Source organism: Cydia amplana, chromosome 13 (genome assembly GCF_948474715.1).
Source record: "Cydia amplana chromosome 13, ilCydAmpl1.1, whole genome shotgun sequence".
Lineage (NCBI taxonomy): Eukaryota > Metazoa > Arthropoda > Insecta > Lepidoptera > Tortricidae > Cydia > Cydia amplana.
The window spans coordinates 11988062-12003951 of NC_086081.1; the positions used below are offsets into that span (position 1 = coordinate 11988062).

A 15890-nucleotide genomic window follows, 5' to 3' on the forward strand; every position below is an offset into this window, starting at 1 on the left:
ACTAGAAACTGCAATATCTATTTGCATTGAATTGAGGGTGTCGAGAAGTGTTTCGCAACATTGTATCTATACTCCCCATGATAATTTCACAACAGAAGTCAGGTGGTATCAAAGCCGAGTCGGGAGCGAGCGGAAACAACCTCGATAAACATTGTATCAGAATCGACCTCCAGACAATCACAGTGTCGCACGACGCAAATGTCATCAGATAAAAGCCTTTACTCCACCGTTAACAACAAAAATACTCATTCATTTAATTAAAACTCTCACTCGCATGAATAAAAATTTTATAAATTATTTTTCGCCAGACTGGTTCAGGTGGAGTGTTAAAATCTCGACGTTTCCACATGAGGATCGTGAAAAAGTGGGAAAAAAAATAATTGAACGCTCTCGGGGTGAGAGCGTCGGATAATTAACAGGACGTGTCGTCAGATAAAAGTGTCTGTAGATTTCAATGAGCGTGGAATTCTGGGATCGCGGAGACCGGCGGCGCTCGTGTTCCACGTTTTTAAGTGACGATTTTCAACTTTGTTTATGTCCGACTCTCGGTTACAATAACTGTGGCTTTTGTTTTTTCCCACTCGACGGCGCCCGACATTTTTTCAAATTAATTAATGGTCGTTGTAAAGTTTTCCATCCGTGGAGACTAAACATTCTAAGTGCGCGTGTGTACTTGTTGAACAAAGGCTTTGTAAACAATTATGTACGAAGTAAACATGTAACGAAGTTTTCCGACACTTCATACAATGTACGTCGCGATAAATTGATTTAGCGTTTACTTCACATATTGACGTGTTTGTAAGAATATGCAAATAGAATAGATGGTAACGACATTGTCAACTGACCTCATTGAATAAAATCTTGCCATTTATCCCAGAGGAAAATTTTTAATGTTGTCACTCCCATCTTTACATGCAAAATACTTAGCCCCTTGTCAAATCAAAAAATCAACAACACTGTTAAAAAAAAAATTAGACATCATTCAGATTCTTGCGAAACTTAATTTTTAACACGAAACCCTTCTGTAATTGAGAAATATGACCTCGGTCTCTTTAAAGCAAGAGTAAATAGGCTATTACTGAACCGGTGAACTCCATCTTAGGCTCTGTCTTCACTTTCCATCAGGTGTGACTAGACTAGAGCCAATCACCGATCAGTTTATTATAAAAAAAAAACTTATATTTAACATCATAAATTGGAGCCAAATAATGAATACTAAAGCAAGACCTACCTAATAAAATTGAGCACAGTATCCGGCAGCGACGACGTGTCATTGACGCAAGTTCCGGGCCTCGGCTCGGGCACTCGGCTGCTGATGACCGGCAGCCAGGCCGAGCTGGAGGTGGCCTGCTCCTTGAACTTGCCCTGGAAGGCCTTCTGGATGTCGCCGATGGTGAACGTGCAAATGGCGGAGCCCATGAGCCCCGTGGAGGCGGTTGTGAACACGCCGTAGAACCGGGTGTCGTCGCCGGGAACCTTGTAGATGCTCTCTGTGAAACAGAAAACAAAAGTCATGAGGTTAATATACGACATAGACTAGGAATCCTCTAAACGGAGTTTAGAGCAATTATCTCATGAAACCAATGCTGCCAAAAATACTGGGGTGCGGGGGACGAGGTGAGCGAGTCCCGTGCCGTGATTGGTCCGTTCAAAGGCACGGACGTCAGACAAAGACACTTTGACTCGAAAATGGAGTAAAACTACCGTATATTTGTGGCAGAGGGGGTAGCGCTACTATGCTCATTCTGGAGGATGTCTTGTCTGTGATATACGAAGTGATTCATGACATACCTAAGACTATTGTAAAATTTCAGCCTTATATATCGGCCCGTAAGATTTATATTTGGATGCTACGTCGCGCCAAATAGTATTGCGTGTGTGAATTGTTTTAAGCAATGTGGCGTTTTTATGGTAATATATGTCCACATACAGTTTGCTAACAATTCAAAAGTAAATATATAATTACCTAAAGTAAACAACATAAAGTATTGGTTGGTATTTGTAGATGACTTTTGTTTTATATTAGACATGTATTAATTTTGCCCAATTTAACAATTAGAATATAGACATCATTTAGTAGTCATTTTAACAGACAGAGGTAAATATATCCAAGGACAACTAATTATATAGTATATAGAATTTGATTGCTTTAATCGCAATACAAAGATGCATAAGAAAATGGACCATGGTATGGATAACGAAATACAAAACCGATAATATTTATGACACAAAACAGCCTTTTTTTCAGGTTGGTGTTAAATACGAATGAATAATTGAGTGTAGAAATAGATACTGAATTAGTATACGACATAAAATAGCATACAACAACTTTAATTAGTGATATTTCTTCCTATAATTAGTAGTTAGCCGTAATAAGTTTCCTTAAATTATGATAAAAGCTCAATTGATATGGCACCTGTCCTACGAGGAACAAAAGGTAGCCATTTATAATCTATTCATAGTTTAGTTAGTGGGTCGGAGCAGTGGCGAGTCGACTACTAAACTACTGTAATTGTGGCTCTGAACTTTACACTTTGCTGTCACTAAAAGTTGCTGAGACCATTTAAATAGTGTCTAGAATTATAAATGTCAACAGTGATTATTAACAAATGTTTGACTGGAATTTCAAAGACAAATTAGTCTTACGTATATTTGTCTGAATTAAATATTTAATGCAAAATTAGCTTGGAGCAGTTTAGCTAATTGTGCCTAGTTAATATTAATTTTCTGTAAGTAGGTACCTACATTAAACATGAACGCCAATTTAGATGATTCTGATTACTTTCACGGTTGAAGACGAAATAAAATAATGTGTGAGAACTACTATTATTACTTACTAAATATCTTATAGGTACTTATATATCTGAGAACGGTTAGGGTTTAATATATTTTATATGAATCACATTGATTTAAATTAGGTATCATATTCTGCTAAGCTAGTTTGAATTCAAGGTATTATTTACCAGTAAACCACAATTTCCTTCCGGGTATTTCCGTCCCGTAAACCCAACATATTCTAACAGCATTTTCCGACTAGCAAGTCGGAACACAGTCAAAGCAGGAAGCTTCAAAAAGCAAATTTAGACTTCAAAAGGAAAACAGCACAGACAGTTCAGCTTCTAACGGTCGCGGCCCCGTGGAGTCGCCATGATTCAGAGAGGCACCCAACTGTGCGGGGCACAAACATCCCCACGCCGAAAAGAGCGATTACGCGACGCTCGCGTAAACGCTGCTAATGGCGCTTGAACGGACATGTAAATAACACACCTATAGCAAATACTGAGCACTTGAGTGTTCCTATTACATTCTCATGAGTTATGCAGGGAATGTAGCGGGGCGCGTGAAAAACCGTGGCGGCCCCCGCCTTTAATATTGGATGAACACGGTCTGCGAAGACCGGAGCGCCAAACGAATCGGCTAGACTGTTAGAAACGTACACTTTTGAGTTCCGAACTGAATGTTTGCTTGAGATTCACTCGCTGTAGGGATTAGGTGAGGGTGTTTACATCCACGGCTTTGTTAGCTAACTAAACTACAAGTTTGTAAACAAAAGGCTGCCCTAATACACTTACTTTTGTTTAGCGGGCTTTCAATTTTCGACGTTGATTAAATTGAAATTCCCTCAATTCTTTTTAAAATAACTGTTATTTAACTTTGGGTTTTCTTTCCATGTACGAGTATATAAGTCGTTTTCACAAGTGATTTGAAAAAACATTTAAGAAACATACTAACTTTAGTAATTTTGTTTAAGTGTATATTCATTTTGCGTAGTGCTACAAAATTAATATATACTCATATCAGGCAATGGTGTATTTTTATTAGGCACGTATTTAACCGGTCAACTAATTAATCGAATTTGGGTAGTTTAAAAAAATAGAAATGGCTACTAAAATTAATAGTTTGGCAACAAAAACGGAGCCTTAAAATATGTCAATATGAGTTGTATTTTAATGCCGTTACAGCTTTTGATTATTTTTAGGCAGGTACCAAGTATTTATTTGGCAACTGAATTAATATATTGGAGACCATTTATGAAGCACATTTTAAAAAGAAAACGGCTATCTATTCATTAAAAAATGAAGTTCTTTTTAATTAAATATTTTGTTTGGTCAACCTCCTCGCTTCGCTCGTCGTCGCACCTATCTGTTGACTCTAGCAGAACACAGTGGTAACTATTGAAATTAGTAATTAAAAATTTAAAGATCTAATGTTATAATGGCCATTAGGCGTTTCATGATTAGAAATTTCGACTATAAGTATACTGACCATTGCGTATTGGTAAATTAATTTGAGGTGTTTTGTGTAAAAAGTGACCAATATACATTAAATATAACTGCTTTCGTGTTAAAATACTACCTAGCAGAAACGATATGCTCAGTTATGATTAGTTGATTACTTAGGTGTGAACAACTAGATGACAACTAAATTTTATGATCGTTTTACAATATTAGTTGCCAATTTATTATTTTAGACGCCAACCTATCACTTTAAGTTCCCTATAATTTTTTTAGGTGGCTTGATTTTGCTGCCAGTTTTTTTAATAATATGATGATTATATTTGAGGCTAAAATATTAACGCACAGCCAAATTATATTATTATATGCCCAATGAAAGTTCCTGTTTAATATTTTAGGTGCCCGGTTAATTAGCCTTTTTATTACTGTAGTATCGCGAATGTTAAAGGAACAAATAAAGAAATCCTCCCATTAGCACGGTGGCTCCCTTTGGTTCATAAAAGCTTATTTACCACTACACAACACTAAGGCTTGTTTCAATAGATTTATTTAATTACGATCGTCGGTAACCAGAGTCCCAAAAACTAAGTATTTATAACTCACGTATCTCGTTGAAGTAGAACGGGAACTCCCCAGGGATGCTGCAGTTGAGGCGCGCCTTGAGATACGTGGCCCAGTTCTGGCTGAGGATGTTCTTTCCGCCGGTGTCGCGCTTGCAGACGCGCGCCACGCGCGAGTACACCGCCTTGCCACAGTTGATGTACTCCACGGCCGTCTCGCGGAAGAAGAACAGTACGTACTCGCCGACTTCGAAGGAGCCAACGAAGTTCGGTTCTAGAAACAAACGAATAGTTAGTAGCTGTTATACGGGGCAACCATCGAAGAGTGAATAACAAGACAAAAACTATGTAACCAAAACAACAAATGTCATATTTTTTACGTGATAGCAGTTCGCTCCTTTTTTCGAATATATTACCTACATATTTAGGTATAAACTATTTAGTGTCAAAATTAGCAGTAGTAAAATACCGAAAGGTATAATTTTGCTGAATTTTGGTACTATAGATTCCTGACCCTTACTGAAAACGGACAAATATTTATTGTTAGCTCGTGATTTGTAAGTTTGGCAAATATAATACTCGCTGAAAACGGTATCCAATAATTGGTTTAATAGACTGTAGATAATTCTAATTATTAGCACCAACTGCGCCACTATTTCCGATACCCAGTTGGATTAGCTCCAAATTTAATACTATAATTATTAGAGAAAATCACTAAATAAATTACAATAATAACCTCAATGTAATTTAGTCAATAACCGATTTCATGTATTCGGGACAGCCGTTCCCATGTTAATGCTGTAATATCAAATTGCTGTTATTCGATGTGACGTGCAATAAATATTAGATGAAACGGCGGGTGTCGATTATGTCATAGAAAGCGGGCGGTGGACGACATTAATAAGTGCTTATTAGCCGCCGTAATGAAATCGCCACGCGTCCTGGATTACGAGCACACGTTCCCAGTCAATATCTCTATATTTCCATTGTTCACTGATACTAAATCTTATACAATATGCTTTGCTGACTGCAAAGGATGTAATTTTAAATAAGGATTCCGCGAGCGTCTGCTAATCTTTTAAAATTATTGCGGCGATAAATTTGGCTTCACCGTAATTAATAGTTTCGATAAAGCCCGGGCTATTAAATTGTTTAATGAATATGTTGTACGTGGTGATAATTTTCACATGCGGGGAGATGGGCCTTGCGGGGAGATGGGCCTTGCGGGGAGATGGGCCTCGTTAGCATTGTGCTGCAACCCGTCTAGGAGAAGGAAAACTCCAAAATATAACCCGGGGAGATGGGTCTCGTTAGCATCGTGCTGCAACCCGTCTAGGAGAAGGAAAACTCCAATATAAAACCCCCAAATCCAAGGTGTTAGCCGACCCGTGCCGAGGGATGCATAGCCAGAGGGTAGTACTGGCGATGAACGGAGGGTGTCTGTGTTGGCGGTCACAGGACACAGTGGTGAACCGCCTTGCTTCAGTACAGGGCTCTGCTGTTGTGGACATTTAAATCCCTATTACTCGTGGGAACGCAATGGAGATTCAAAATAATAATAATCATCCGAATGGCGGCGACGTGGTACGCCACCCGTCACGTCTCGTTTCTCGCGGGGGCGACAAGCGGCTCACGGAGAGCCGCTTTGCTACGCTGAATGTTGGAGGAGGAATGGAAGATAAATTAAATGAGGTTTTGCAGATGATGGATGAGAGAAAAATTGATATTTTGTGTGTAAATGAGACGAAACGGAAAGGATGCGATACCACCTTGCATGGAACCTACACGGCGTATTGGTCTGGGGTGCCTAGTTCGGATCGCGCCTGTCAGGGAGTTGGTGTTGTACTTTCCGCAAGAATGGCTGAGTGTGTGAGAGAATTTGAATGTGTGAATTCCAGACTGATGTGGATTAGACTGAAAGTGGGACTGATGCGCATATTTTTGGTAGGTGTTTACGCTCCAGTAGACCGGGGTGCTAGCAACTCACAGCGCGTTCGGGATGACAGGCAGATATTTTGGGATGAACTAAGAGAGGTTTTGAAAGTATGTAAGGGTAATGAAAGATTAATTTTGTTAGGTGACTTCAATGGCTGGGTAGGAGTAAAAAGGGACGGATTTGAAAATGTTCTTGGAATGTACGGTGACGAAAGAATAAATGAGAATGGGAGAAGCTTGTTAGAAATTTGCCAAGAGTGGAACCTTTGTGTAACAAACACGATGTTTGACCACAAATGGATACATTTATACACTCGAGAGGCGGAGAATGTAAGGAAAAGTATGATTGACTTTGTGATAGTGGATGAAAGAATTAGGAAGAATGTTATCGACTCCAGGGTGTATCGGGGGTCGGGTATCCATACTGACCACTTTCTGGTAATGTGCCGATTAAGGGGCTTGTTTAAAGGCTGGCGACAACGACCCCATATAATTACTACCGATTTAAAAAGAATAAAAGTGGAGAATTTGCAAGAAGAAGGAGTAAATGATGAGTATAAGAGTAGATTAAAAACCGAATTCGAAGGTATGGATGAGTTTAGTGAGACTGAACCATTGTGGAATAGTTTTAAAAATAAAGTAGTAAGTGTGGCAAGTGAAGTATGTGGAGTAAGTAAGAGGCACAAAGGAAAAAAGGAGAAGAATGTGTGGTGGGATAAAGAAGTGCAAGAAGCAGTGTGTGAGAAGAAAAAGTTGTATTTGGATTGGTTAGCCACAAGAGCTAACCAAAGAAATCACTTAGCTTCATTTGACGAAGTCAGTGAAGCGAAAAGGGATTATAGAAGAATGAAAGTGTTTGTAAAGAAAATAGTAGACAGAAAGAAAAACGAACAGAAAGATAAAATAGAAGAAAGGCTCTCTCAAGATTTCCAGGCAAATATAAAGTTTTTCTGGAAGTCCGTTCGTTTGGCCAGGGGTAACACCCAGAATTCTGAGCTAAAGTCAATAAAAGACAAGAATGGAAGATTAGTGAATGAGGAAGAATGCATCTTAAAAAGATGGAAAGAGTATTTTGAAAGTTTGTTTGACAGAGAGGAGGCAAACACGCCAAGTTTGGAGTTGGATGAAAGTATTGAAAACGTGTCGGAGAATGAAGATAGTATTAGCATGGATGAAATTGTGAAAGCGTTGAAAGGAATGAAATCAGGAAAGGCTGCAGGATATGATAAGGTTTCTGTCGAGATGCTGAAAGCTGGACAAGGCATTGTAGCAAGTCAGTTGTATCGCCTTTTCAATTTGTGCTTTAGAACCGGTCAAGTGCCCAGGGACTGGTGCAAGGCTGTCATTGTACCTCTTTACAAAGGAAAGGGATCACAACTGGATTGCAAAAACTACAGAGGCATTAGCTTACTCAGCGTCGTCGGCAAATTGTATGCAAAGATATTGATTGAAAGAGTAGTGAAAGAAACCGATGAGCAAGTATGGGATGCACAAGCGGGATTCCGAAAGGGTATGGGATGTACGGATCAAGTCTTTTCCTTGCGATGCATAGCCGAGAAGTATTTGGCCAAAGGTCAAAAGGTCTATTGCGCTTTCGTGGATTTGGAAAAGGCTTATGACAGAGTGGTGAGGAATGAATTTTGGTCGGTACTGTCTGTGTATGGATTGGGCGGCCGTCTCATTCAGGCACTGAAATCGCTCTATGAGGATTCCAGTGCTTGTGTGAGAGTAAACGGATCGTATACTGAATGGTTTAGCATCGAAAAGGGTGTTAGGCAGGGATGTGTAGCGTCACCGTGGCTGTTTAATCTGTTCATGGACAGTAGTTTGCAGGATTTGAGAAATGATGAATGTGGGCTGAAAATGAGTGGGTTACCCGTCAAATGTCTTCTTTACGCTGATGACCTGGTACTACTAGCGTCATCGGGCGAGGAGTTGCAGGAGATGGTAACTAGAATGCATGGGTCTTTTGAAAGGAAAGGAATGAAAATTAATGTAAGCAAGACGAAAGTAATGGTATTTGAAAAGGAAGAAAATATGACTAACTGTGAGATTTTGATTGGTCAAGAAAGAGTGCAACAAGTGAAAGAGTTTGTGTATCTGGGAACCTTGTTCACTAGGGACGGTAAGCATGATAAGCACATTTTGAGAGCATTCTAAGATATGGTCTGGAGGTATGGGGCAACAGTGTTCTAATAAATACCATCTTAATATTACAAAAGAAAGCTGTAAGATGTATTGATAAAGCTAAGCCCCTGGAACACTGTCGCCCACTTTTTGTTAAACATAAAATAATGACCGTTATTTCATTATACATTTTCTTGGTTAGCATATTTATTTTCAAAAACAAATCCAATTACCAGTGTAAATTCAATAACAGATTGCATGCCTTAAGAAATAACAACGATATTATATTACCAAAATCAAATAATTATATACATTTTAAAAGAAGTGTTGAGTACAATGGAATCAAAATTTATAATTTTTTAAGTAGTGACATAAAACAGTGCAATAATTTAAATGAATTCACAAAAAGGCTAAAATGTTATTTACTAAACAGACCTTATTACTCCTTGCAGGAATATTTCGAGAAATTGTATGACTAATAATAATGTTTTATTTAAATTTGTAATTTTGTATAATAATAATTTTCTTAGCTTCCGAATTATCGAATTATTAGTTATAGAAACTTAATGTTATCGTAAACTTAGGCTAAATGTATTACTTAGTGTAAGTTTTGCATGCCAAGTGAGGCAGAACATGCTTTCATGTAACCCATTTACTGACATGACAAATTGTACCATCTGTGTAATGTTCTAGCAAAATAAATGATTCTGATTCTGATTCTGATTCTGATAAGGACATTGAAAGGAGAGTGAATGCTGGAAATCGCGTGAATGGGGCACTTAACGCTTTTATGAGCAGCCAAAAGGTGTCGCAAAAAGCACGGTTGGCTGTGCATAGAGGGGTGTTGGTGCCTACACTCATGTATGGTAGCGAAAGTTGGGTATGGCAGAAGAGGCATCAGAGCCAAGTGAATGCAGTGGAAATGAGAGCGTTGAGAAGTGTGTGTGGTGTGAGATTACAAGATAGAATTAGGAACAGTGTGATAAGGGAAAAGTGTGGACTGAACGAAGATGTAGTGACAAAAATTGAGAAAGGTATGTTGAGATGGTTCGGACACATGGAAAGAATGAGTGAAAGAAGGCTGACAAAGAGAGTGTATAAGGGAGAAGTAGAAGAGGGAGTTGGAAGGGGCAGACCTCGGCGGACTTTCTTCGATCAGATCGGGGAAATCCTGAAGAAAGGCCAGGTCAAGAGCACCCTAAACCGGCGAGCGTGTATGAGGAATATTATGAAAGTAACGGAAGCGAAAGAGGTATGTCAGGATCGTAGCAAGTGGAAATCCGTGGTCTCTGCCTACCCCTCCGGGAAATAGGCGTGATTATATGTATGTATGTATGTATGTATAATTTTCACAGTAGGTATTTTATGTTTTAAATTAAAGATTAATCATTAAAATATAAACTGAGCCGACTTCAAAGTACATTTTTTTTTAATGCAGATATCTAATTTAGTAAAAGTGTAAAAGGGATGGCCCTCGATCAATCATTAATGCAAACCACTGAACTCGGCCAACTACAAAATTTAGGGGCATCACGACCCTATACGTAAGCTGTCGTGCAAAGGACGGATTTTTAGAAATTCAACTCTTGTGAAGGGCCCTTAGATCGTGGGATTCGTGCTGGGGAACACATTTGTATCAATTTTAACAATACATTTTGTCTAGACGTATAGGTAATAAACAAGAATGTTAGTCAGATCGATTATTAACAATCACTGTTCATGTTCAACCATTATTATGCTTCATTATACGTAGGCGCCACAATTGAAGCCTAAAATATTCAATATTGTTATTCGAATGTAGCAATGATTGCGCAATCATTGTTATTTCATAGCATGTCCAAATATTAGCCATTGTTTGTTAGAACAAAAAATGTTCAGTGAACTTGATTCAAATGGAGTTTGATTCTGGGTATTGTTTTATCATCGTTGGAACAGTTAGTAAAAGTAGTAAAACTAATTTGTTTAAGCATCTGTCTGCTGTAAAAAGTGCCCGTAAAATTATGTTGTTTACAGATATTAGAGCCCTATTATTTAACATATTAAACAGAATTAAAGACACTATTTTCTGCAGGTTGCATAAATGGCTAATTACGGTCGTATTACTCTGAGGTTAGAAGTTATTATTCCTGAAGGCAAATTTCCCTGGCAATATTAAATACAGCACGTTGCCTTAAATAAGACATGACCAGGTGCAGGGGTTCCAACAAAGTATATTATGCAGTAAAGATGGTAATAACAGTCATAAAGTTGATGCTTTCAACGACTTACTTTATAAGCATTTCGTTAAAATAATCTGAAACTACATTTTAATTTTATACTTCTCAAATTAAAGGGAGAATGTAGGTAGGTATACCAGTGTGTGATTTTAAGCCTTTAAACCTTAATTAATTCAATAATTTGGGAAGGTTTCGTATTATATTCCAAAATGTAATTCACCGTGAAATAAGGTACCTAAAGGAAGGAAGCAGTATTCGGGTGTGTAGGAGTGATAATTTATAAAGGTTAAATTAGTGTTGAAAATGTGAACGAACACAAATCTGACGGAAACGTTGTTAATTGAAAACGCTACTGTAATCCCTGAAATACGGCCAATAAAGGAACGAGTGTAATGAACAAACTGTTATTAACCGTCATTAATGGAAATTAAGCGAATTTGTCGGGTTGTAATTTCTATGTTGTTATTGTGGCACGAATGCCAAGCGGGTAAAGATTAGAATTCGTGGATAGTGAACCTAATTTTATTGTTTGATTGATGTTTGGAATCTGTTTCCAATGCACTATATTTTTTTCTGATAAGGGGTCTAGCCAAGTGGTATTGTGGAAATAATCACGAGACTTTTCGCTCACATGTCACCGCGATAAGTTTCTACTTTTCGATATGCGTTTGTCGACAAACACTTATCATCTTGGACGCCACATATCGGAATAAATGTCAAGGATTCTCTTAGTATAAAGTTTTCGTAAAAGTGTTTGTAGCTACATAGAATAAGCGGCCAAATATACTCGAATTACTAACATACGAGTATGAAATTGCTTTACAAGAATACGAGGGTTTGGCTATTGGGCTTCATAAAGTTGTGATTAAGCGTCCTATTACGAAATAATGGAGTGCTTTCGTGTCGGAGTCTAAGATCTTTTTTGGGTCACTGAGCAGTGTAAGTACAACGTCACTAATGAAATACCTATTGTAATTAAAAAGAAGGTATTGTTTTACATAGCAGAGAAGTGTACTAAAATTATCCGGGTCTAAACCACATTAATACGAATTATTTAATATGATAAACATAGGGTGTAGAAAACAAAACCAGTCATTTTACTGACATGAAATCTAATTAGTGTGACTAGGTAAATAGTATTAGGTAACTTTAATTGGGTACAGTACAATTTTCTATACCTACTTACATCAGTTATTCGATTTAGATATGTTTCCGAATCTATGGCGTATGGTCAGCATAGATAATTTGGGTCGTCGCTAGGGATTACTCCACGTCACGCATTTATTGTTTTGTACCCGAATTAACCCTCACTCGATTATTTATTAATACGATTAAGGATAATGACATGATGTAGTCGCTCGATTAAATCCAAATGTCATTGTTTTATAAAGATATCGTAATCTGATTTAATATCAATGACGAACATCCTTCACAGCTTTATTTCAGATGTTTCAACATTATTGTAGTATTATACAAAATAAATGGCAGCAATATTTTCAAACATTACAGTGAACATAAAATGCAGATCAAAATAGCAGATGACCGTTACAAATAATTTTAAAATGCACTTACTGTCGAGCCATTTGGAGTCATACTTGAGCGTCCTCTTGAACGCATACTCTTGTCGTCCCGTCGTCAAATTATGCAGATCGGTTCTGAAGATGACTGTGTCGGCCTTAGTGAACTCCGCGTTGGTGCCGGAGTAGAGCGCGGGCAGGTCGCCCGGGTTCCCTCTCTCGACCCACAGGGCCGTCGAGTTGTCCGCCGGATCGTATGGGCACTTAGCGACTCCCATCCCGATGCCCGGCACTGGGGTCCGTGCGTGCCGCGGCAGGTGAGTCAGGTTGGACTGCAACAAAAAAATAACATTTTATTTCTATTACGTGATCACGTCCGACGTTACCTTTGTTGTGCGCGATTTGATTTCTCTATTGAGAGATAAAAGATAAAACGGAAGGTCTCTAGCGATCGTTTAGTAGCCCAATATTTTCGCAAATGGTTTAGGTATTTTTGTATACCTATGTTATTTTAGTCTCTCCCATCTGGTAAAATACTTTTATATAGGTAAGTTCGACTACCTAATTTCCCTAAGCGACACTAAAACGGGAAAAATATTTGAATTTTTACGCGTGAGCACTTCGATTTTATGCGCCATTAATCTAAAACACTTGTAAAAAGCATACCGTAACGAGTGGATTTATGCGTTTCAAAGTCAGTAGCAGCCAACTGGCCCCCGGTTTGCTCGACTCAACAACACATCTGCTATTAATTTTTCCAAAAATTTACGGCCGCTTCACGTTCAACACGATTTATTAACCTAAACTTATTATTTTGAAGCGATGGAACATTTTTCCGGCATCGCTCGGTCCTCCGGAGAATTCCTCTATTAGTATAATGCGATGGGTGGCGGTACGGTTTTCGAAATTATCATAAAATTACTAAATGTAGCATAAACGTGGGGGTGGGCAGGGCGGCCGTCGTCGTGGATTGAGACTTTATGTAAATTTTAACGACGCTGCGACCATCGGGGCCACCTGTGACCCGGCCCCCGCTCCCCTCGGCGGGGCACCTGTCGAAAACCTATGTCGTTTTTATTTCAATAAGCCCAGGATTAAATTAGGCATGCGAGAACGTGCCGCGCGGCCGCAGCTCGGGAAAACAACCGCCTTACACTGGGAACCGATGGGACCCTTCACGTATATTAAGTCCCTGTAACGGTTAAAAGACAAAGTGTTAGCAGCGATTAATGCAAGCTGTAAGTACCTATTGATTAATTCAAAATAGAATGACAAGACAGGAATTTATTTTGTAACAGATTTACAGAAAGTGATTGAAAACAACAAATTACATTTAATATGTATTACAATGTAAATGGTTAGTTTTTTTGGAATGGTTGGAATCACAGGCATAATGACTTTAATGTCTGACGCAATAACACATGTACTTTTACAAACGTTTATTTAACTTGCAATGTGTTCGGGCCAAATCTTTTGAGCTAAATTAGACCCACTTCCCGTTATTCAATTGAGCTGAAACTTCACATAGGTCACATAACTATGTAATTTGGATGACAGTGCAATATTATGGTACCATCGTGCTGATCAGATGATGGATACAAGAGGTGGCCATGGGAACTCTGTGACAAAATAATGCAAACGAATTGTGTCATGATTTGTTACAATTTCTCGATCAGTTAGCTGTCTGTTGAAAAAAAAAGTACAGTCAAGTATAAAAGCCTGTTTTAAAAATGAAATAAATATTTGCCAAAAAACTTGTAGGTACCTACGCTTATGTATTTTAATACATATGTATTTAGCTTTATACTCTTGCTTACGAGTACTTCAATATACTTAAAGTAGGTATTGTTAATAAAATCTAGCAGAATAACAAAGTGGTGTAGTAAAATAACAATCGACGACAAAACCCATGTTTGCTTTAACTTTCAGGTCACCGTTTGTTGGAAAACATTGTCAGATACTAGGCACTAAGCACACCGCATCACTGCTTGTATTCCTAAACACTGTAAACTCAACTGCGAACTCTAAACCCCGCTGAAAACCACAGCAGGCGTTTACTTTCAAACTCACTAGGGCTGTATTATTTTCCTTTGCGTTTGGGTGCCATCCTAAGTCCAGGATAAACAAGCAAATGGATCGGACGGAAGAGCTCCCCTTGTAGAATAAGAAAGTTTGTCGACGGACCCGCGAGCGCCCCTCATTAGGCCTTTTGCTTTTGTTTATTTACGAAATTAGCATCTAGAAAGCTTTTCAGTGACGGAACGGAGCGTTCGATGACGCCGTAACGAGGTAGCATTCAATAAAAGTTGACAGTCGCCGGATTTACATCTTTGTTGGGTTCGCATTTTAATAACGTTCCATTACTGGTTTTATTGCGGTCCCATCAATACCTTTCTATAACGAATATTTATTTCAGACACTTCATTCGCAGAAGAGGAGATTCGAAATAACAAGAACCTAACTACTTAATGACACGAAGATCTCTGTCTGTCTTGTTTCCGTTAGTTTACTTTCATAGTCGCAACACTCGCAACTTCGCATAAAAGAAAGATAACTTTTAGATTACCTTAGCTTAAGTACAAAATACTTGCACTTCTGTCATCCGAGCGAGGAAAACTACAAAGTTTGAGATACAGCAGAAGCAACCGTTAAACACGTGATAGACAAAGAACACATCAGTACATATACCTAACGTAGTTGAATGGTTTATCGTATGGCTCTTAACTCTTATATGCTCGTATATGCACTTCTTACAATAAGATTTGTAATGATATTTCATTTAAGTTGTAATAGATTTCAAAACAGTGTATTAAAATTATCACATACCTAGTTGAGTAGGTACATGATCTCACTGTCCATGATCTCACCTTAATTATAAGATTACAAATTTATTGTTAACTAAATATTATAATTTCTAACGAATGTTATGCTTGGTAAATATTGAAATGTAAATTTAGCGCTATAAGTTTACTATAATATTAAGACGTTCCAATCCAATTTACATTTTGTTACCTCGCCTTGTAATCGCTCTTACTAACAGGCGCATTCGAATTTCGAACGTACACTGACATCATAATGATATTTGAACCATATTATTAAGTTATCGTGCGTCTCGCCCACGGTACATGTACGGACAATTAGCGAAATGCACGATAACTACTTAAATAACATGATTCAAATATCATTCTGATGTCCGTGTATAGGCACAAATAAAAGTATCAGCTCAAACCCGTCTCTAACAAAAATAGTACATATAAAGTGAAAAATGCCACTATGCAAACATGAAGTGCAAAATATATT

At 38.2% G+C, this 15890-nt stretch overlaps 1 protein-coding gene across 1 annotated transcript in view; it reads right to left on the minus strand.

Annotated features, from left to right (window-relative positions):
• Nucleotides 1-15890, minus strand: part of LOC134653604 (semaphorin-2A) — a 151685-nt gene that overhangs the window by 27142 nt on the left and 108653 nt on the right. The window contains exons 7-9 of the mRNA XM_063509001.1: nt 12646-12922; nt 4839-5069; nt 1232-1490 (exon numbers count right to left, since the gene is read on the minus strand). Coding sequence (XP_063365071.1) covers nt 1232-1490; nt 4839-5069; nt 12646-12922 — 767 coding nt within the window. The remainder of the gene's footprint in view (nt 1-1231; nt 1491-4838; nt 5070-12645; nt 12923-15890) is intronic.